The sequence below is a fragment of the Hypanus sabinus genome, chromosome 12 (genome assembly GCF_030144855.1).
Source record: "Hypanus sabinus isolate sHypSab1 chromosome 12, sHypSab1.hap1, whole genome shotgun sequence".
In the NCBI taxonomy this organism is placed as follows: Eukaryota; Metazoa; Chordata; class Chondrichthyes; order Myliobatiformes; family Dasyatidae; genus Hypanus; species Hypanus sabinus.
In genome coordinates, this window is record NC_082717.1 from 107,727,619 (window position 1) to 107,749,229 (window position 21,611).

Consider the following 21,611-nt stretch of genomic DNA (forward strand, 5'->3'; position numbering starts at 1 on the left):
CCCACTGTTACGTACTCAGGCAACAATAAATATATGAGATCGGCAAGGGTTTCTTATAACAAACAACACGTTTATTAAACACAGAAAACAAACCCCCCAAAAGTAAACAAACACTAACGCAACCGGAAACAGCTGCGGTGCGGCAGCCCAAACAGTTCTTAAAGCGATATTGCAAAAACAGTTCTTTAAAGTGGTATTGCCAAAAGTTCGATATGCTCACAGTCCATTTAAAAGGAGAGACTTTATAAGACGATTTAAAATTCTCTTTCACATCGCTTGCTTCGATTCCCGACGTCGAACTTCCCACGAAGAATTCATGAAATAGAACGGCTTAAAGGCACTGACCTTTCCTTCTCCACTACCTTCATTCCTTTCTAGGTAAACCTAGGGATTAACACGAAGATAGTCAACGAAATCCTTCCAAATAAGGATCAAACAAAGGTCGCCCCCGTTTCACCGTAGAAAGCAATTCTCCTTGATCTTTAACTTACGAACTTCGATCTTCACTCTCCACTAATTTCCTCGAACTAGCAGAATCGTAAAGAACCTGATGGCAATGACCTCTTAAACTTTAGGCATTTGATAAAAACTTCATCCTTCAACTAAACTGCGTCATCACTTCAAACACGCAGTGGCATGAAGTCAACTTGGCAAATCCAGCCACGAACTGCCCCTCCTCACAGGGTGGGGTCTACCTTTTATAACCTGTAAAAGAAAACCTGTCACATGATCTCTACTGGCGGGAAAATGACGTCATTCCACCATCACAAGACCATTACCTCAAGTCCAGTACAGCTTCAACCCCAGTCACGTGACAAGGGCTCCACTGTCATGTGTCACGAGTACGTAACACTACAAAGCAAAAGCCAACATCATGAACGGCAGTGATGCTTCACTACCGGATGAGCTCAATGCCTTTCCCCACTGCACTAGGTGACCCTGTGAATTCTGTCTTGGAGGCCAACGCCAGGCTATCTTTCAGGAGGGTGAAGCCTCGCTAGGTGGCAGGGCCCAGTGGAGTACCTGGTAAGGCTCTGAAAACTTGTGCTAACCAACTGTATTCAAAATCCCTCATTGTGACAGTCAGAATTTCCCACTTGCTTCAAAGGGCAACAATTCTACCAGAGCCCAATAAGAGTAGTGTGAGCTGCCTTACTAACTATTTTCCAGAGGCACTTGCATCGATGGTGGTGAAATGCTTTGAGAGGTTGCTCATGGCTTGAATCAACTCCTGCCTCAGCAAGGACCTGGACCCACTGCAATTTACCTATCACCACAATAGGTCTACGACAGACGCAATCTCAATGGCTCTCCACAATCTTAGATCACCTATGTCAGAATGCTGTTCATTGACTATAGCTCAGCATTCCCACAGTCCTGGCCAAAAAGCTACAGTGCCTTTGCCTCTGCAATTGGATCCTCGACTTCCTAACCGGAAGACCACAATCTGTGCGGATTGGTGATAACATATCCTCCTCGCTGACGATAAACACTGGCGCACCTCAGGGGTGTGTGCTTAGCCCACTGCTCTACTCTCTCTGTATCCATGACTCTGTGGCTAGGCATAGTGCAAATGCCATCGATAAATTTGCTGCTGATACAACCGCTGTTGCGAGAATCTCAGATGGTGACAAGAGGGTGTACAGGAGTGAGATATACCAGCTGGTTGAGTGGTGTTGCATTGACAACCTTGCACTCAACGTCAGCAAGACCAAGAACTGATTTGGACTTGGGAAAGGGTAGGCCGAGGGACGTTAACCAATCCTCGTGGAGGGAACAGAGGTGGAGAGGGTGAGCAATTTCCTGAGTGTCAGTCTCTCTGAGAATCTAACCTGGTCCCAGCTTATCGATGCAGCTATGAAGGTGGCAGGGTATTGGTTATATTTCATTAGGAGTTTGAGGAGATTTAGTTTGTGCCCTAAACCCCTCAGACTTCTGCAGATGTATTATGGAGAGCATTCTGACAGTCTATGTCACTGTCTGTTATGAGTGGAGGTGAGGGGGGTGGGGATTCTGCACAAGTGCAGGAAGTTGTAAAACTAGTCAGTTCCATCATGGGTACTGGCCTCCATAGTATCCAAGACATCTTCAAGGAGCGGTGCCTCAGAAAGGCGATGTTCGTTATTAAGGACCCCCGTTACCCAGGCCATACCCTCTTCTCATTGTTACCATTAGGAAGGAGGTACAGAACCCTGAAGGCACACACTCAGCGATTCTGGAACAGCTTCTTCCCCTCTGCCATCTGATATCTAAACAGATATTAGAAGTATGAACATTTTTTTTTGATATGTTATTTCTGTTTTTGCACTACTATTCTTAAGTTAACTATTTAACATATATATATATATACACACTTAACGTAATTCATTTATTTTTCTGTATTTATCATGTATTGCATTGAGCAGCTGCTGCTAAGTTAACAAATTTCATGACACATGCCGATGATAATAAACCTGATTCTGATTCTGAAATGTAACATTGGAAATGTTTTGGTTAATACACCCACAGCAAGCTATTAGATCAGCTTTGTTTGTCACGTGCATCGAAACATACAGTATAATCGGTCTTTGCGTCAAATCAAAGTAGCAAGGATTGTGCTGGGCAGCCTGGCACCAACGTAGCATGTAAGCCAATCACTAACCCTAACCGGTACGTCGTTGGAATGTGGGAGGAAACCAGAGCACCTGGAGGAAACCCGAACGGTCGGGGAGAACGTACAGACAGTGGTGGGAATCGAACGTAGATCTTACAGCCGACACTGTAAAGCAGTGTGCTAACTGCTGTGCTAACATGGTACCTTATAGTTCCTTTATAAGCTTCAGTCGTAATGTGTTTTATTATTGGTGACTGAGGGGTAAATATTAGCCAATGGCTAAACCACTTCCCTCCCCCATCTGTCCAAAATAATGTCATGGGGTATTTTAAATCTGTCCGAAAATGTTGAAGGTGTCTTGTTTTAATGTAAAGCACTGCTGATGGTGCAAAATTGCTTGGCCCTGGATTCCTTTTGTGTTTGAGTTACTGGAGTGTGACTCGAACGCATCGCCTCCTGATTTAAGGCTGGAGTGCTATTAAGTAAGTCACAGCTGATCAACATTCCAAAGCATTCCCCAAAGTGCTTTCGGAATGGGATTTATCAGACTTGCTGAAAGGAGACCCACCTTCCCCGCCTGCCTGCCCATCTGTTTCACTCTCCCGTCCAGCTCCGCGGAATACACGACATGCGGGGTGTGGGATGTATGGAAGATGGCTGATGACGGTGGAAGTAACGCTTCAAAGCGTTGAAAACAGATTGGTCTAGTTTTTTATTATTGCTGTCACATGTACCCAGATGCGATGAAAATTTTGTCTTGCAGTCTCGCAGATCCAATCATTACACAGTGCAATCTAGAATAAAAACCATAAGACATAGGAACAGAATTAGGCCCTTCGGCCCCTTGAATCTGCTCTGCCATTCCATCATGGCTGACTTATTATCCCCCTCAACCCTCTTCTCCTGCCTTCTCCCTGTAACGTTTGACACCCTGTCGAATCACCTCGGCTTTAATGACTTGGGCTCTGTAGCCATCTGAATGAATTCCACAGACTGTAAAAGCTACTGAAAGAGTGCAGTGCGGGTAAATGATAAAGTGCAAGGTCACAAAGAGTTAGATTGTGAGGTCAAGCGTCCATCTTCTGGTACTAGAGGTCCGTTCTGGTTCAGGTAACAGAGGGTTAGAAGCTGTCCTTCAGCCCGGTTGAAAATGCTTTCAGGCTTTTGTATCTTCTGCCTGGTGAGAGAGGGGAGATGGAACACCCAGGCTTTGTGAGGTCTTTGATTGAGTTGACTGCTTTCCCAAAGCAGTGAGAAATATAAACAGAGAGGAGAGGCTAATTCCTGAGATATTTTGAGGTGTGTCCTCGGCTCTCTGCAGTTTCTTGTGGTCATGGACAGAACAGCTGTCATATCACACCATGATGTATCCAGACAGATTGCTTTCTATGGTGCATCGATTAAAAATTGGTGATTGACTGATCCTCTGAGAAATGAGTGCAGATTACCAGCATGAACTGTCTGGTACAGTCTCTGTCCCAAGTCATTTGAGTTTATTGTGGAAGACCACAATCTGTGCAGACTGGTATTAACTTGCTGACGATCAACACTGGTGCACCTCAGGGATGTGTGCTTCGCCCACTACTCTACTCTCTATACCCATGACTGTGTGCTAGGTATAGCTCAAATGCCATCTATGAATTTGCTGATGATACAACCTCTGCTGGTAGAGTCTCAGATGGAGAGGAGAGGGTGAGATAAACCATCTAGTGGAGTGGTGTCACAGCAACAACATTGCATGCAACGTCAGTAAGACGGAAGAGCGGATTGTGGACGTCAGAAAGGGTAGGATGAGGGATCATGAATCAATGCTCTTAGAGGGATCAGAAGCGGAGAGAGTGAGCAATTCCAAGTTCCTGGGTGTCAAGATCTCTGAGGGGGTCTAACCTGGTACCAACATATCGATGCAGCTATAAAGAAGGCATGACAGTGACTATACTTCATTAGGAGCTTGAGGAGATACCCAAGACACTCAGACTTCTACAGATGTACTGTGGAGACCATTCTGACAGGCTGTATCACCATCTGGTACGGGGGGGTGGCGGGGATGCTCTGCACAGGATTGAAAGAAGTTACAGAAAGTTGTAAAATTAGTCAGCTCCATCATGGGTACTGGCCTCTGTAGTATCCAAAACATCTTCAGGGAGCGGTGTCTCAGAAAGGCAGCGTCCATCATTAAGGACCCCCACCACCCAGGACAAGCCCTCTCCGCACTGTTACCATCAGGTAGGAGATTCAGAAGCCTGAAGTCACACACTCAACGATTCAGAAACAGCTTCTTGCCCTCTGCCTTCCGATTCCTAAATGGACGTGGAACCCATGAACACGACCTCACTTCTATTATTTCTGTTTTTGCTCTATTTTAAATTTAACTATTTAATACGCATACATATGCTCACTGTAATTGAGTTACTGTGTTTTCTCTGTATTTATCATGTATTGTGCTGCTGCAGCACAGCTAACAAGTTTCACGACACACGCCGGTGATATGAAACCGAATTTTGAATGGTTGAAGGGGAGTAGCTGTTCCTGAACCAATGGTGTTGGATTTCAGGCTTCTGAATGGCCTGTCTGATGGGAGCTCTGAGAAGATGGCGTGACCCAGGTGATGGGGATCTGTGATGTCGCCTTCCTGAAGTAGAGCTTCCTGTCGATACGACCAAGGGTGGGTAAGGATCTGATAGTAACCTATAGGGCAGAGATATAACCACTAGTGGGTAAGGATCTGATAGTAACCTATAGGGCAGAGATATAAGCACTGGTGGGTAAGGATCTGATAGTAACCTATAGGGCAGAGATATAAGCACTGGTGGGTAAGGATCTGATAGTAACCTATAGGGCAGAGATATAAGCACTGGTGGGTAAGGATCTGATAGTAACCTATAGGGCAGAGATATAAGCACTGGTGGGTAAAGATCTGATGGTAATCTATAGGGCAGAGATATAAGCACTGGTGGGTAAGGATGTGATGGAAATCTATAGGGTGGAGATACGGCCAATGGTGGGTAAGGATGTGATGGAAATCTATAGGGTGGAGATCGCAAAGCTAATCCATAGTGATGATTATTATTAGGAAAACTGAGGTTGAGCTGGCAATTATTTAAAAACTCACTTATCAGTATATTTCTGCTGTGCAACTGTCATGTTAATTGAATTTTTTTAAAAATTCCTCAGAGGGAGGGTTATATCTACTACACAACATCCAGCATTCTGTAAATTGCAGAAGGGATTAAAATATTCGAGATCGAAGCAGGAGCTAAAGTCAAAGATTAGCTCTTTGTCACACGTATGTCAAAATGCGTTATCTGTGTCCAGTCAAATCAGCATGGACTGTGCTGGACAGCCTGCAAATGTTATGCTCCCGGTGTCAGGCCCACAGCTCACTAACCCTGTTCGGTAATGTTGAGTGTGTGTCTTCAGGCTCCTGTCCCTCCTCCCCAGTGGTAGCAGTAAGAAGAGGGCATTCACCTCAGTTACATTTTCCAGCTCTTCGGTTTCTTACATTCTGCTTCTCTGGGCCCGATGTTTTTGTGCATCTTCGCCCAGACACACGAGACTGGAGAGACACTGAGAAGGAACACTTGTGGGGCTGGCCTTGAGTGAGTGAGCTCCTGTGGTACTTCCCTGTCAGCTCACACCCCCAGAAACCATGCAGGCAAGAGGATGGGGTAAGGGCAAAACCAGTTCCCCAGATTCATCCGTGGCCAAATGCCGTTCCCTTTACCCTCTCCTCCTTTAAGTGCTCACTATATTTAACCAACCGTTTAGCTACGGAAGATTTCTCTTTGACTTGACAGTGCCGTGTCTCGATACGCTGCTGGGATAGTTTACCTGGCTGAAGGTGCTTTGTAAATAGAAGCTGCTGTTTCTTCACCGAGCGTAGATCAGTGAAAGTGAGAACCGCACGGGTTGAATGGTCTAGTCAGGAAGAATTGTAGCTCGAATCTTTCTGATTAGATTGGGGGTGGCGGGGGGGGGGGGAAAGCAAATGGCCTTGCAGTTTAAAACTGGAGTTTTTTTGTGCAATTTTCTTCATACAATGTATCTCTGTAACTGCAGCCTGTGCAAGGATTTAGGTGGCGATAATGTCTGGGTAAACTCAGATTGTCCGGGTTGGTACAAGGTTGTACTTGGTGAACAAGAGTCTATTATTCATTCTGTTTACAACCAGTCTTCCAAGAAATGTGGTGGAGTTGTCTGTCTCCCCCTCTTTGCTGGAATCATTCCCTGGAAAGTTACCAAATGCATTTAATTTGGGAGGACTTGTTGTACAGCTTGCTAGATGAAGGGAGATGTAGAGAAAGGTTGTGACATTATTCCCTGGAGCGCAGGAGAAAGGGGGGGGGGATTTCTTATGGGGGTATACAAAATTATAGACCCGGTGAATGCTTGCAGGCTTTTACCCCCTTAGGCTGGTGCAACTAGAATGAGACATCATGGGTTTAGGGTGAAAGGCGTAATATTTGAGGGGTACTTCTTCACTCAGAGTGTTGAGAGTGTGTATGAGTTGACAGGCGAAAGTGCGATTGCAACATTTACGAGGAGTTTGGATGGTACGTAGATGGGGGGTGGGGGGTACGGAAGATACAGTCTGGGTGCAGAAGATCAAGTTGCATGGACTAGATGGGCCAAATGGCCTATTTCACCCTCTGAGTGTTGCAGATGCCTGTCTCTTGATGATAAGGTTCTAACTCAACTCACTCACCCTGTTATTTCCCTGTTTATCCTTTCAAGTTTAACAGGGACCTGTGGAGCAGAGAATAATGAGAAAGTGAAGCGGGCTGCCAAAGGAACTGGTTGAGCCAGGTACAATACTAATATTTATGAAGCATTTTTGCATAGGTACACAGAGAAGCAGGACGTGAAAGGATATGGGATGAATGCAAGAAATTGACAGTAATTAGGTGGGCACTGTGGTTAGTGAGGACTAGTTGGGTGGAAAGGCCTGGGCCTGTACCTGTGCTCTATTGCTATGTGACTCTGTATATCTTGTTCACTCTGAATCTACTTCATACTTTTGGGAAAAAACTATCTCACACCACTTTCTCTGTATAAAGAATATCTTCCCAATCTTAACTCTGGTTCTTTTTGCCAGTAGCCTATATAGCTGCAGTCCATCATTATCACCAAGGCCAAGCAAATCTCCTCACCTCATTAGTTCAAACAGGCTCTTTGGCCCATCTTGTTTGTGCTGAGCCATTATTCTGCCTAGTCCCATTGACATACACCTGGATCGTAGCCTCCTTACCCCTCCCATCCATGTACCCACCCAGATTTCTCTTCGATCTGGAAACCGAAAGCACGTCTACCACATGCCTGCTTGCGTTTACAAAATGCCTCTGAAACCTCCCTTCAGTCTCCAACCCTCAGGGAATTAAGTCTTAACCAATTCAACCTTTCCCTGTAACTCAAGTCCTGGCATCGTCCTTCTAAGTTTTCTCTGCACCCTTTCAGTCTTACTGATGCTTTTCCTGTAGGTAGGTGACCCACGCTGCTACAGGCACTGAAGGGCTTGAGTTGTCTGAGATGCCAGACGGGTTGCACTGTTTCCCCTGCAGTTGAGGAGGCTGAGGGGCAACCTTATAGAGGTTTATAAAATCACAAGGAGGCATAGACGAGATGGATAGTCGATTTGTGGAGGGTCGACTAGAGGGACTGATTAGAGGTGAGAGGACAAAAAGGTGCGAAGGGGAACCTGGGGGAGTAATTGTTTTTTGTTGGAAAAGCAGGGTGTTGGCCTTATGGAACGACCTATCAGCCTCAGAGATGGGTGATTTACACGTTTTTGAAAACACTTGGATAGGTACAGGGATGGGAGAGGTTTAGAAGAATACAGACAAAAACAAGGGCAAATGGGATTATCCTATTTGGGTATCATGGCCAGTGTGATTTATTTATTTGTTTTATTTGTTTACTGAGGTACAGCACAGAATAGGCCCTTCCTGCACTGCGCAGGAATCCCCAAATCACAGGACAATTCACAGTGACAGATTAACCTACCAAACGCATCCTCTTTGGACTGGGATTGGGCCAGTTTCTGTGCTCTATTTCTCCGATTATTCTTTGAATGGTTGAAAGTAAATTTATTATCAAAGAATGTCATCTGCCTGATTCACAGAGGAACAAAGGAATGCAATAGAATAAATGAGAAACTACACACAAAGACTGATGAGCAGCTAATGTGAAAAAGATGATAAACTGTGCAGATACAAAAAAAAGCTAATAACAATAATATACTACCTTGAGATTCATTTTCTTTCAGGCATTTACAGGTAAATAAATACAATAGAATTTATGAAAAATTACACTTGGCGGCCACTTAATTAGGTATACGTGTATACCTCTTCAATGCAAATATCTAATCAGCCAATCATGTGGCAGCAAATCAATGCATAAAAGCATGGGGCCATGGTCTGGAGGTTCAGCTGTGGTTCAGACCAAACATCAGAGTGGGGAAGAAATGTGATCTGAGTGACTTTGACAGTGGAGAGTGATTGTCGGTACCAGACAGGGTGGTCTGGGTATCTCAGAAACTGCTGATCTCCTGGCAGTTTCACACACAACAGTCTCTAGAGATTACAGAGAATGGAGTGAAAAACAGAGAAATATATACATAGTGAGTGGCAGTTCTGTGGGCAAAGATGCCCTGTTAATGAGAGAGGTCAGAGGAGAATGGCCAGACTGATTCAAGTGGATAGGAAGGTGTGAAGTGAGGCAAGGGCCTCCGTTGGTCAGAGTTGACCGTGGATGTTTAGATAGGCAAGCCTGGGCAGTACAATACGGAAAGCAAGCTGTTGCCCATGTAGCAAGCTCCCCTGCTCCACACATCGGATGAACCCCAGGGAACAGCAGAAATCTGTATAGTTTGGCACCATCAGTGTCGCAGGGGAAGCCAGTCAGCGTTGAACTCCATGTAGGACTACCTTAGGGATTCCAGCTTTGGAATTCCCCCCAGGGTTTACTCCTGAAGCCTTCTCGTGAGTGGGTATAGCCGCAAGGCAGCGGAGGTTTGAGACCAGAGTTTCCCTTCTCCGAGATGAGTTGCCAACTGTGGTTGGTGAGCCCCATCTGCCTGAAGCGACGTCAGTAACCCGCCTTTGCACCTTCTCCCGTCAGTAGAAATGGTTCCACCAGGTTTAGTAGCTAAGCCACACGTGAAGGCCAGGGGCTGGACTTAGCTGTCAGAGGCTATTTGAGCCGCACGACATTGGTAGTGGGAGCTTGTCCCCATTACCACCCCTGATTATAAGAACCTTAAGGAAGGTGACAGTAACTCAGATAACCAGGTATTTCAACAGAGGGGTGCTGAAGAGCATCTCTGAACGCACAACATGTCGAAGCTTGAAGTGGACGGGCTACAGCAGCAGCAGGCCACGAACACAGACTCAGTGACCAGTTTACTAGGCACAGGAGGTACCTGAGACATTGAGTGTGTGGGTAAACAGACCGTGCACAAACTCTGCACGTACAAAAAAAAATCAGGAATACTCTACTACCTCGGGATTCACTTTCTTGCAGGCATTCACGGGAAAATAAGTACAGTAGAATTTATGAGAAACTGTGCATAAAGACTGACAAACAGCCAACGTGCAGAAGACAAGTTGTGCGAAATGAAGAAAAATAGCACTGAGACCGCAAGTCATAAAGATTCCTTGAAAGTGAGTCTGTAAGTTGCAGAATCAGTTCAGAGCCGTAGTGAGTGATTGGAGCCGGCTTAAGGGGCCGAGTGGTCTCCCCGTGTTTCTGACTCATAAAAACTAACAGCCCTGTGCCCGGCCACTGCTGATAACATAAAAACAACCACTCGTAACAAAGGTCCCCTTTGTTTGGCCCAGGCACCAGAGAGTCGTCCGACACTGCCTCCTTTCTCTCAGTGTAACCGAGACGCTGTTATAGGTGCGTGCGTTAGTGCTCCACTGAATGAAAAGGGCCCTTTGGAATAAAGCCGTGTGGAACGCTGACAGCAAGTGGCATTGAAACCCGAGCTTTGTCAGGCCTGTAAAAATGTTTTCCTTTGGGTTGTCCCTGTTGCTATAACTGGAGCATGAATTCATGCTCGTGAGTTTATCTTGACACCCTCGCTAATCAAGAACCTATCAATCTCTGCTTTAAATATACCCAATGACGGCCTCACTGCCATCTGTGGCAATGAATTCCACATATTCACCACTTCTGGATAAAGAAATTCCTCCCCTCCTCTGCTCTAAGTTCTGAGGCTGTGCCTTCTGGTCCTAGACTCTCCCTCAGAAGGGAAGGTATCCACACTGGTTCTGGAGCCCGATAGTTGTCAGATAATAACTGTTTGTGATCCTGGTGCTGCGGGACCTAGGGAAGTTGGCTGGACTATTTAATTTCTCATCGCTGCGACCTCTCAGAGGCAGAGAACTGGAGGTTCCAGCCACGCTAGAGAGGGCAGCCGGTGTGTATTCTGTGCTGCGTATCGCACAGATGTCCGCAGGAACGCAAGCAAACAGAAGTGGGGTTCAGCTACCTGGCTGTTCAAGCCTCCCTGTCCGTGTCTAATCTGCTCCAGGCTTCAGCAAGTCTCTGCCAGATTTCCCAAGGACCTTAATTCCCCAAACTTTCCTGTCTCATCCTCCACCTTGAGCACATTTCAGAATCCGAATCGGGTTTGTTTGTTTATTTATTTATTCATTCAGAGCTGCAGTGAGGAATAGGTCTGGCCCAACGAGCTGCACCATCCAGTAACATTAGCCTCCTCACAGGACAATTAATCTACTAACTGTGGGAGGAAACCGGAGCATCAGGAGGAAACTGCGGTCAAGAGGAGAACATATAGAGGCTCCTTACAGAGGATGTCGGAATTGAACTCCCAACTCTGATGCCCGAGCTGTAATAACGTCACGCTAACCGCCGCGCTACCAAGGCGCCAAACACGTCGTGAAACTAACACGAGGAAATCTGCAGATGCTGGAAATTCAAACACACACACACAAAATGCTGGTGGAACACAGCAGGCCAGGCAGCATCTGCAGGGAGAGGCACTGTCGACGTTTCGGGCCGAGACCCTTCGTCAGGACTAACTGAAAGGAAAGATAGTAAGAGATTTGAAAGTAGTGGGGGGAGGGGGAAATGCGAAATGATGGGAGAAGACCGGAGGGGGTGGGATGAAGCTGAGAGCTAGAAAGGTGATTGGCGAAAGTGATACAGAGCTGGAGAAGGGAAAGGATCATGGGACAGGAGGCCTAGGGAGAAAGAAAGGGGGGGGGGGAGCACCAGAGGGAGATGGAGAACAGGCAGAGTGATGGGCAGAGAGAGAAAAAAAAACAAACAACTAAATACTGTTAGGGATGGGGTAAGAAGGGGAGGAGGGGCATTAACGGAAGTTAATGTTCATGCCATCAGGTTGGAGGCTATCCAGCCGGTATATAAGGTGTTGTTCCTCCAACCTGAGTTTGGATTCATTTTGACAATAGAGGAGACCATGGACAGACATATCAGAATGGGAATGGGACATGGAATTAAAACGTGTGGCCACTGGGAGATCCTGCTTTCTCTGGCGGACAGAGCGTAGGTTTTCAGTGAAACGGTCTCCCAGTCTGCGTCGGGTCTCACCAATATATAAAAGACCACACCGGGAGCTCCAAACGCAGTATACCACACCAGCCGACTCACAGGTGAAGTGTCGCCTCACCTGGAAGGACGGTCTGGGGCCCTGAATGGTGGTGAGGGAGGAAGTGTAAGGGCAGGTGTAGCACTTGTTCTGTTTACAAGGATAAGTGCCAGGAGGGAAATCGGTGGGAAGGGATGGGGGGGGGACGAGTGGACAAGGGAGTCACGTAGGGAGCGATCCCTGCGAAAAGCAGAAGTAGGGGAGGGAAAGATTTGCTTGTAGTGGGATCCCGTTGGAGGTGGTGGAAGTTATGGAGAATTATACGTTGGACCTGGAGGCTGGTGGGGTGGTAGGTGAGGACAAGGGGAACCCTATCCCGAGTGGGGTGGCGGGTGGATGGGGTGAGGGCAGATGTGCGGGAAATGGGAGAGATGCGTTTGAGAGCAGAGTTGATAGTAGAAGAAGGGAAACCCCTTTGTTTAAAAAAGGAAGGCATCTCCTTCGTCCTGGAATGAAAAGCCTCATCCTAAGAGCAGATGCAGCAGAGACGGAGGAATTGTGAGAAGGGGATAGCATTTTTGCAAGAGATGGTGGGAAGAGGAATAGTCCAGGAAGCTGTGAGAGTCTGTAGGCTTATAGTAGATATCAGTAGATAAGCCGTCTCCAGAGATGGAGACAGAAAGTTCGAGAAAGGGGAGGTAGGTGTCGGAAGTGGACCAGGTAAATTTGAGGGCAGGGTGAAAGTTGGAGGCAAAATTAATGAAGTCAACGAGCTCAGCATGTGTGCAGGAGGCAGCGCCAATGCAGTCGTCGATGTAGCGAAGGAAAAGAGGGGGACATCATGAAACTTTTTGTTTTGCAGCAGCACTACAGTACAATTCATAAAAACTAGTATAAATTACAATAAGAAAAATTATATGTCAAAAGCAGTGCAAAGAGGAGAGCGAAAACAGTTGAGGTAGTGATCAATGTCCATTCAGAAATCTGATGGCAGAGGGGAAAAAGTGTCCCTAAAACACTGAGTGTGCATCTTCAGGCTCCTGTACCTCCTTCCTGGGGGTAGCAGTGAGAAGAGGGCATGTCCTGGGTGATGGGAGTCCTTAGTGATGAAAGAGTGGATGCCCCTTTTTTGAGGTATCACCTTTTGAAGATGTCCTCAGTTGAGGAAGCTGGTGCCCATGAAGAAGTTGACTGAGTTTGCAGCCCTGGGCAGCTTTTAATGAGCTTTCTCTCTACAACTCTCTGGGGCAGGGAATTCCAGAGCTAAACTTGGTCCCAGCTGTCTGTCATACTGGCCGTTATAAAAGAGCATTCCGGTCTTTCACACTTCCCTCTGCACCACCTCTTGCAGCCATGCAAAACGGACTGCTCCTTTTCAGCAGTTAACTGTGAATCTGCTCCTGCCATCACACCTTCCTTCAAAAGGACAACTTGTGGCTTCCAGGACTTGCCCTCTTCTCATTGCTATCACCAGGGAAGAAGTACAGGAGCCTGAAGATGCACACTCAACAATTCAGGAACAGCTACTTCCCCTCCACCATCTGATTTCTGAGCGAATCTATGAATGGTACCTCACTATATTTGCTTTCTTTTTGCATTTTTAAAAAAATGTATTTTAATTTTTAATATGTATTTCTTATTGTAATTAATAATTTATGAAACAACAACACACACAAAATGCTGGTGGAACACAGCAGGCCAGGCAGCATCTACAGGGAGAAGGGTTGTCGACGTTTCAGGCCGAGACCCTTCATCGGCCTGAAACGTCGACAACCCTTCTCCCTGTAGATGCTGCCTGGCCTGCTGTGTTCCACCAGCATTTTGTGTGTGTTGTTGTTTAAATTTCCAGCATCTGCAGATTTCCTCGTGTTTAATAATTTATGTATTGCTTTGTACTGCTGTCACAAAACAAATTTCACAACATATGTCAGTGATAGTAAACCTGTTCTGACTCTGAAATGTCTCCTTGTCTACCTCCAGACTTGTGCAGATGTGTCTACCCAGTCTCTGCCTGAGGGATGAGAGCGTAGTGTTAGAACATAGTCCACAAACAACCAAGGTGCAGTCTGTTATCCCTCCATTTTACATTCAGCCAATCTATGTACAGTACATAAGCTATCTTGTGTATTTATATTTATTGTGTTCTTGATCCTTTATCTTATTATGTCTTTTTTTTCTGGATCATAGTAACAATTATTTTGTTTTAGAATTAGAATAGAATTTATTTAAATCTTACATCTGTCCCACAACGTGTTGCGTTATGACTCCGTCGCAATGTACAGACTTGTGAATTTATAAGTCCAGTGGGCTGTAGAAAGGAGCTGTCCCGTAGCCTGCTGGTCCTGGCTTTTGTGCTGCGGCAGCGTTTGCCAGACGGAAGCAGCTGGAGCAGTTTGTGGTCGGGGTGACTGGTGTCCCCGATGATCTTTCAGGCCTTCGTTCTGCAGCTGCTGCTGTAAGTGTCGTCAGCGGAGTGAAGTTCACATCCAGAGATGTGCTGGGCTGCTCATACCTCTCTCTGCAGTGCCCAGCGATCAAGGTAGTCCCCACACCAGGTGGTGATACAGCCAGTCAGGATGTTCTCAACTGGTGCCCTTATGGAAAGTCTTGAGGATCTGGGGGCCCGTGCCTTTACCCTTGGGTATTGGAAAATTAAACAATTCCCTGCTCGTCCATCTACCTTGTCGAAATGCCTCTTAAACAGGCAGAGTTTTTCCTCTTTAGAGCGAAGAAGGATGAGGGATGATTTTGATGAGGTGCACAAGAGGCATAGAAAGAATTGCCAGTACAAAAAAGCTGAATGAACTCAGCAGGTCGGGCAGCATCCGTTGAAAGAAGCAGTCAACGTTTCGGGTCGAGACCCTTGTTGGGGTAATCTATTGCATCCGGTGCTCCCGGTGCGGCCTCCTCTATATCGGCGAGACCCGACACAGATTGGGGACCGCTTCGTCGAGCACCTCTCCTCTGTCCGCCACAACAGACAGGATCTCCCGGTTGCCACCCACTTCAACTCTCCCTCTCATTCCCATTCGGATATGTCCATACGTGGCCTCCTCTACTGCCATGATGAGGCCAAACTTTGGTCGGAGGAACAACATGTCATATACCGTCTGGGTAGTCTCCAGCCCCTTGGCATGAACATCAAATTCTCTCCCTCTCCCTTCCCCATCCCACCTTCACTCTGCCTCCTCTTCCAGCTAACTAACACCTCTCTCATGATTCTGCCTTCTTCTACTACCCATTGCGCTTTCTCCTTAGATTCCCTCTTCACCTCTCCTGCCTATCCCCTCCCTGCTTCCCCTCCCCCACCCCTTGATCTTTCCTCTGATTGGTTTTCCACCCTCTCCCCACCTTCTTTATAGGGACCCTGCCCCCTCCTTCTTTAGTCCTGATGAAGGGTCTCGGCCGGAAACGTTGACTGCTCATTTCAACGGATGCTGCCCGACCTGCTGAGTTCATCCAGCTTGTTTGTACGTCTTGATTTGACCCCAGCATCTGCAGTGCACTTTGTGTTTATGAATTGCCAGTGTCTTCTTCCCAGGGTGGTATTGGCCAATACCAGACAACCTTTATTTAAGGTGAAGGGAGGAACGTATGGGGGGGGACGTCAGAGGTAGGTGAGTGCGTGGAATGCGTTGCCTGGGTGGTGGTAGAGGCAGATGCATTCCGGAGACTTGAGAAACATTTGGACGGGCACGTGAATGAAATGAAGATGGAGGGTTAAGTGGGAGGGAAGGGTCAGATTGATCGGGGAGCAGGTTAATATAGATTGCTCGGCACCGTGAGTGGAAGGGCCATTTACCGTGCTGTGCGGTCGCTGTTGTATCTGCTTCCAGAGACTCCCCAAGCAGAGTGTTCCAGACACCTATGTGTGGTGGTAGGGTAACACAACACTCTACAGCACAGGGTTCAGTTCCCACCATTCCACCTTCTCCCCCATGACTACACGGGTTTCCTCCAGGTGCTCTGATTTCCGCCCACAGTCCAGAGGTGTACCAGCAGGGAGGCTAATTGTTCATTGTAAATTGTCCCATGATTAGGCTAGGATTAGATCGGGGGATTGCTGGGCGGCCTGGCTGGAAGAGCCTGTCCTACAATCAAATCACTAGACCAAAGCATCTTTAAACATTTCACATTGTTCAGATTCAGGTTCTCAGAATCAGGCCGCAAAACAACAAAGTTCACGACATTGCGTCAGTGATAATAAACCTGATTCTCATTATAACGGGAATGTTTAGAAATGTTGATGGTTTGACATCTGCTTTACTCATTACCGTGTCCGGCGCATGGTGTGTGGTTGGAGTTGGAGATCGGATCGAACACCCCTCTCAAATTCGCAGGAAACCCTCTCCTGCCCTCTGTGCAACAAGAAGCAAAGTATTAATAAAGGTGAAGTTCTAAAGATGAGCTTTTTCCTTCATGTCTACATCAAAACATCGTCTGTTTACTGACTTCCATAGATGCTGCCTGACCTCCAGCACTTTGTGTGTGTGTTGCCCTGCATTTCCAGCATCTCTTGCATCTCCGGTGTTTGATTATTGAAGCTTTAGTGCAGTTGGCTTCTGTATATAAACCTCCTATCATGAGAGGATCAGATAATGTGATTTTAAGTGCCGACTGAAAGTTAAATGTCTGAAACCATGAGCCAGTCTAATTGGAATCGGTTTCCAGAAGAAGATTGTTGTCTTTATGAAATCTAGCCGTGACTGATTAACTCCATGGAGTGTGGCCTACTAAACAGGCACAGTACAGAGTCCTGCTCTCTGAAGCAGATTCTTAATATAAAGTTATTGACTCGGTGCCAAAGTTGATGGTGCACAATTCATTATAAATAGCTTCTTCTCTTCTCTTCCCCTGGGAACCAGGCGAGGTCTCCGTGTGCAGCCAGCAGGATAAGCGCACAGTTCTGGGCTGCCTGATCCTCATTAGTCTTCGAGCTGAGGGGTGTGTTTGGAGCGTTGGTTGTGGCTCTGAGAACCGGAGTGAGCAGGGGAGGAAGACAGAGGGATGCCTGTGAGAGGAATTCACAGAGGGAGCTGCCGAGGAGTGAGAAGTCAGTAAGCTGAGTTTTTGCACTTGGTTGTTTTGTACTGGTTTGCGAACCTGATGTGTGAACTCCTTTCACAGTGGCAAGGATGTGGCCTATTCTGTAAGTTGGGGAGAGCCATTGGAAATCAGAGGTGCCGAGGGTGCTGGGAATCAGAGTTCAGGATTCCCGTAAAGTTTAACTTGCTGGATGAGTCAGGTGCAAGTAAGGCTTGCAGCATTTGTTTGCATTCATTAAAAAGAGCAGCGTGTTACAGCGATCACTGATCGGACTTCGATTTCTGCTGCTCGCTGAGAGGAGCTTGCGCATTCTCCCCGATAGCGTTCCGATTTCCTCCCACACACGTTTGTTTTTATATTTCTCGCCCCAGTGGACAATTTCACATCTTCCCCCTCTTTGTGTGATCTTTAGTCTCAGTAGCTTAGCATAATACAATACAGTGCCAGTGGTAAGACTGTGGTTCAATTCCCCGTGACCTCGTGGATCCCCCCCACGCCAGGAGGACGAAGGGTTAAGCTACCTCGTGGGCATGCTCTGATGGCAACAATCACGGGTTGACCCCAGCACAATCAGCGATTTGGTTTCAGAACCAGAATATGTTGGCGTGTCGTGAAATTTCTTGTCTTTGTGGCAAAAGTACAATGCAATACATAATAACTGAGACTAAAGACTGTGAATTCCAGTAAGGTGTGTGTGTGAGTGTGTGCGTGCGTGTGAGTGTGTGCATGCGTGTGAGTGTGTGCGTGCGTGCACACCTTCAGGCTTCTGTACTTCTCCCTGATGGTAGCAATGAGAACAAGGCAGGACCTGGGTGACGTGGGTCCTTAACGATGGACACCGCTGCCGTGAGGTGTCGCTCCTTCAAGATGCAAACAACTCAATTCACTGTACATGTGACAAGTAAGCTAATCTTTTATCTGCAGTGTTGGTCCGCTGTCATGTGGAATATTCTGAGTAATTTTTGGGACTTGTGGCTAAGGAAGAACCTTGGAGAGAGGCCTGAGGAGTTTCACAAGAAACATCCTAAAAATGAAGGATGGCTGTATGAGGACCATTGTCACCCTGAGGGTTCATTTTCCTTCCAGACATTTACTGGAAAATAGAGAAATACAGTCGAATTTATGAAAAGCTATAAAAAGTGGCAAATAACCAATATGCAAATAAAAATAAATAATTAACCAGAGTCAGGTTTATACATAAATACAATAGTTAAATAAGTGGTGCAAAACTAGAAATAAGAATAGTCGTGGGGTAGTGTTCATGGGTTCAGTGTCTATTCAGGAATCGGATGGCAGAGGGGAAGGAGCTGTTTCTGTGTGTCCGAAATGTCGACTGTTTATTCAGTTCCACAGATGCTGCCTGACCTGCAGTGTTCTTCCAGCACTTTGTCCGTGTTGCTCCGGTGTCCCTCCTGTCTAAATGTACGCTTGCTTCATTTCTATCCTAACTGATACAAATGTCACCACCCTGCTCTCTCACACAGTTGCCTATGTCAGAACAGTACTTGGATAGTTCTGTGCAGTGTTTCAAAGAGTTGCAAGAACAAGGCAACCTGGAGTGTAATGTTCATGTGTGGTTGCGTCATTATTGGAAGGATGTGGAAGCTTTAGAGAGGGTGCAGAGGAGATTCACCAGGATGCTGTCTGGATTAGAGAGGGTGCAGAGGAGATTCACCAGGTTGCTGTCTGGATTAGAGAGGGTGCAGAGGTGATTCACCGGGATGCTGCCTGGATTAGAGAGGGTGCAGAGGAGATTCACCGGGATGCTGCCTGGATTAGAGAGGGTGCAGAGGAGATTCACCGGGATGCTGCCTGGATTAGAGAGGGTGCAGAGGAGATTCACCAGGATGCTACCTGGATTAGAGAGGGTGCAGAGGAGATTCACCAGGATGCTGTCTGGATTAGAGAGGGTGCAGAGGAGATTCACCAGGATGCTACCTGGATTAGAGAGGGTGCAGAGGAGATTCACCAGGATGCTGTCTGGATTAGAGAGGGTGCAGAGGAGATTCACCAGGTTGCTGTCTGGATTAGTGAGGGTGCAGAGGAGATTCACCAGGTTGCTGTCTGGATTAGTGAGGGTGCAGAGGAGATTCACCAGGTTGCTGTCTGGATTAGTGAGGGTGCAGAGGAGATTCACCAGGATGCTACCTAGATTAGAGAGGGTGCACAGGAGATTCACCAGGATGCTGCCTGGATTAGAGAGGGTGCAGAGGAGATTTACCAGGATGCTGCCTGGATTAGAGAGGGTGCAGAGCAGATTTACCAGGATGTTGCCTGGATTAGAGAGGGTGCAGAGGAGATTTACCAGGATGCTGCCTGGATTAGAGAGGGTGCAGAGGAGGTTTACCAAGTTGCTGACTGGATCAGAGAGCATGTTTTATGAGGAGAGGTTGAGTGAGCTGGGGCTTTTCTCTTTGGAGTGTAGGGGGATGAAAGGTGAAGTGATAGAGGCACACAAGTTGGTAGGAGGTCTAGATAGAGCAGACTGCAATGCCTTTTTCCCAGGGTGGAAATGGCTATTATGAGAGGGCGTAATTTTCAGGTGGTTGGAGGAGAGTATAGAAAGGATGTCAGAGATACTTTTTTTTAAACAGAGTGATTTAAAAGGTCAGCATAACATTGTGGGCCAAAAGGCCTGCACTGTGCTCTGGGGTTGTGAGTTCCACTTTAAACAACTTGAATGGTAGAACCTATCTGAATGAAGTGAAATGCTAAATCCTCGCATGAAAGTTGGCCTCTTTAGGCGGGGAAAGTAATCGTAAAGGAATTTATCAATATGACGATCTTCCAGTTTCTGAAATGCGCCTTGGCTTTTAAACGGGTTGTTGGGAAAATGCCTTGCGATTGAAGTCTCAGTTGCCCAATAGCAAACAGGAAAAATAGATGTAACTGTTTAGGGATAAGTAAATGCCAAACTGATGAACATCCGGGCTCGGTTGTATGAGTTGTTAACGCACACAGTTTTTGTAGTCTTTCAAATATTGATAGCACTGGATGCATGTTGAAGAACAGAATTTGAACTGTTTGATAGATTCTTTCCAATGTTTAGAACATAGAACAAACTGTACAGTACAGAAAAGGCCATTTACCTCACCATGTTGTGTCAACCTTTCAACCTAGTCCAAGAAAAAATGTAACTCCTCCCTCCCATGTAGCCCTCCATTTTTTCTATCATCCATCTGCCTTTACCTCCATCCCTGGCAGCGCATTCTGCACCCTGACCGACCACTCTCTGTGCATATATTTAAAAAAAGCACTTGTCTTTGTCATCCTCCTGACACCTTAAATTTATGCCTCATCGTAATGGTCACTTCTGCCCTGAGATGAAGTCTCGGGCAGTCTGTGCCTCTTACCACCTTGTACACCTCTATCACGTCACCTCTCATCCTCCTCTGCTCCAAAGTGAAAAGCCCCAGCTTGCTCAGCCTATCCTCATGAAGAAATGCTCTCTAATCTCTGCATTCTCTCTAAAGCTTCCACATCATTCCTATAACTGAACTCAATACTCCAAGTGTGGTCTGACCAGGATTTTACAGAGCCTCAACTTTACCTCAAACTCAATCCCCCGACCATAAAGGCTGACAACCCATTCTCCTCCTCAACCACCCTATCAACTTGCATGGCAACTTTGAGGGACTTATAGACATGAACCCCAAGATCCCTCTGCTCCTCGACACTGCTACGAAGCCGGCCATTAACCCTTTATTCTAATTTTTTTTCTTGAACAACTTCAGCACAGAAAACCATTAACTTCCGGTCCCTGTCAAGCTCTGGTTGACAGCGATATTAGCAACTAACAGACAGGTTCAAAGTCTGGTGACATTAAAATTTACCTCTGCCTGCAAGGCTCCCTTTATCACAGTACAGAGGAGGGAATTTCACAGATAAATGAGATTGTTCAGTAGTCTGTGTGTATTTTGAAACTACATTCTTTAACCGTAATGAATGATCTGTAAGTTCTGTGTGTTTGATGATTTTAGTCTGGACCTTTCCTGTCAATTATTGGGGAAAGTAAGTCTCATCAATAAAATAACACTGTATTTCTTCACTTACGTTCCTTCATTTACAGCCATAAGACACAGGAGCAGAATTAGGCCATTTGGTCCATTGAGTCAGTACCAACATTCCAAAATGCCTGATTTATTATCCCTCTCAACCCCATTCCCCTGCCTTCTCCCTGTGACACCCCGATTAATCATTTAAATATACCCAATGATCTGGCCAGTGGCAATGAATTCCACAGATTCAATACGCTCTGGCTAAAGAAATTCCTCCTCACCTCTGCTCTAAATGAACATCCTTCTGTTCTGAGGCTGTGCCCTCTGGTCCGAGCTCATCGCTACCTTGCTTTTTTTGGATATTTGATTGCATTGAAAGTACTGCAAAAAAATACAAACA

At 46.4% G+C, this 21,611-nt stretch overlaps 1 protein-coding gene across 2 annotated transcripts in view; it reads left to right on the plus strand.

Moving 5' to 3' along the window:
- LOC132403274 (NHS-like protein 1) overlaps positions 1-21,611 on the plus strand; it is a 367,698-nt gene that overhangs the window by 170,609 nt on the left and 175,478 nt on the right. Inside the window, exon 1 of one of the 2 annotated variants that reach the window (XM_059986707.1) lies at positions 15,560-17,220. The exons of the other annotated variant lie outside the window; for it this stretch is intronic. Coding sequence (XP_059842690.1) covers positions 17,175-17,220 — 46 coding nt within the window. The 5' untranslated portion in view covers positions 15,560-17,174. Of the gene's footprint in view, positions 1-15,559; positions 17,221-21,611 lie in introns of those variants that run through there. 2 annotated transcript variants of the gene reach the window in all.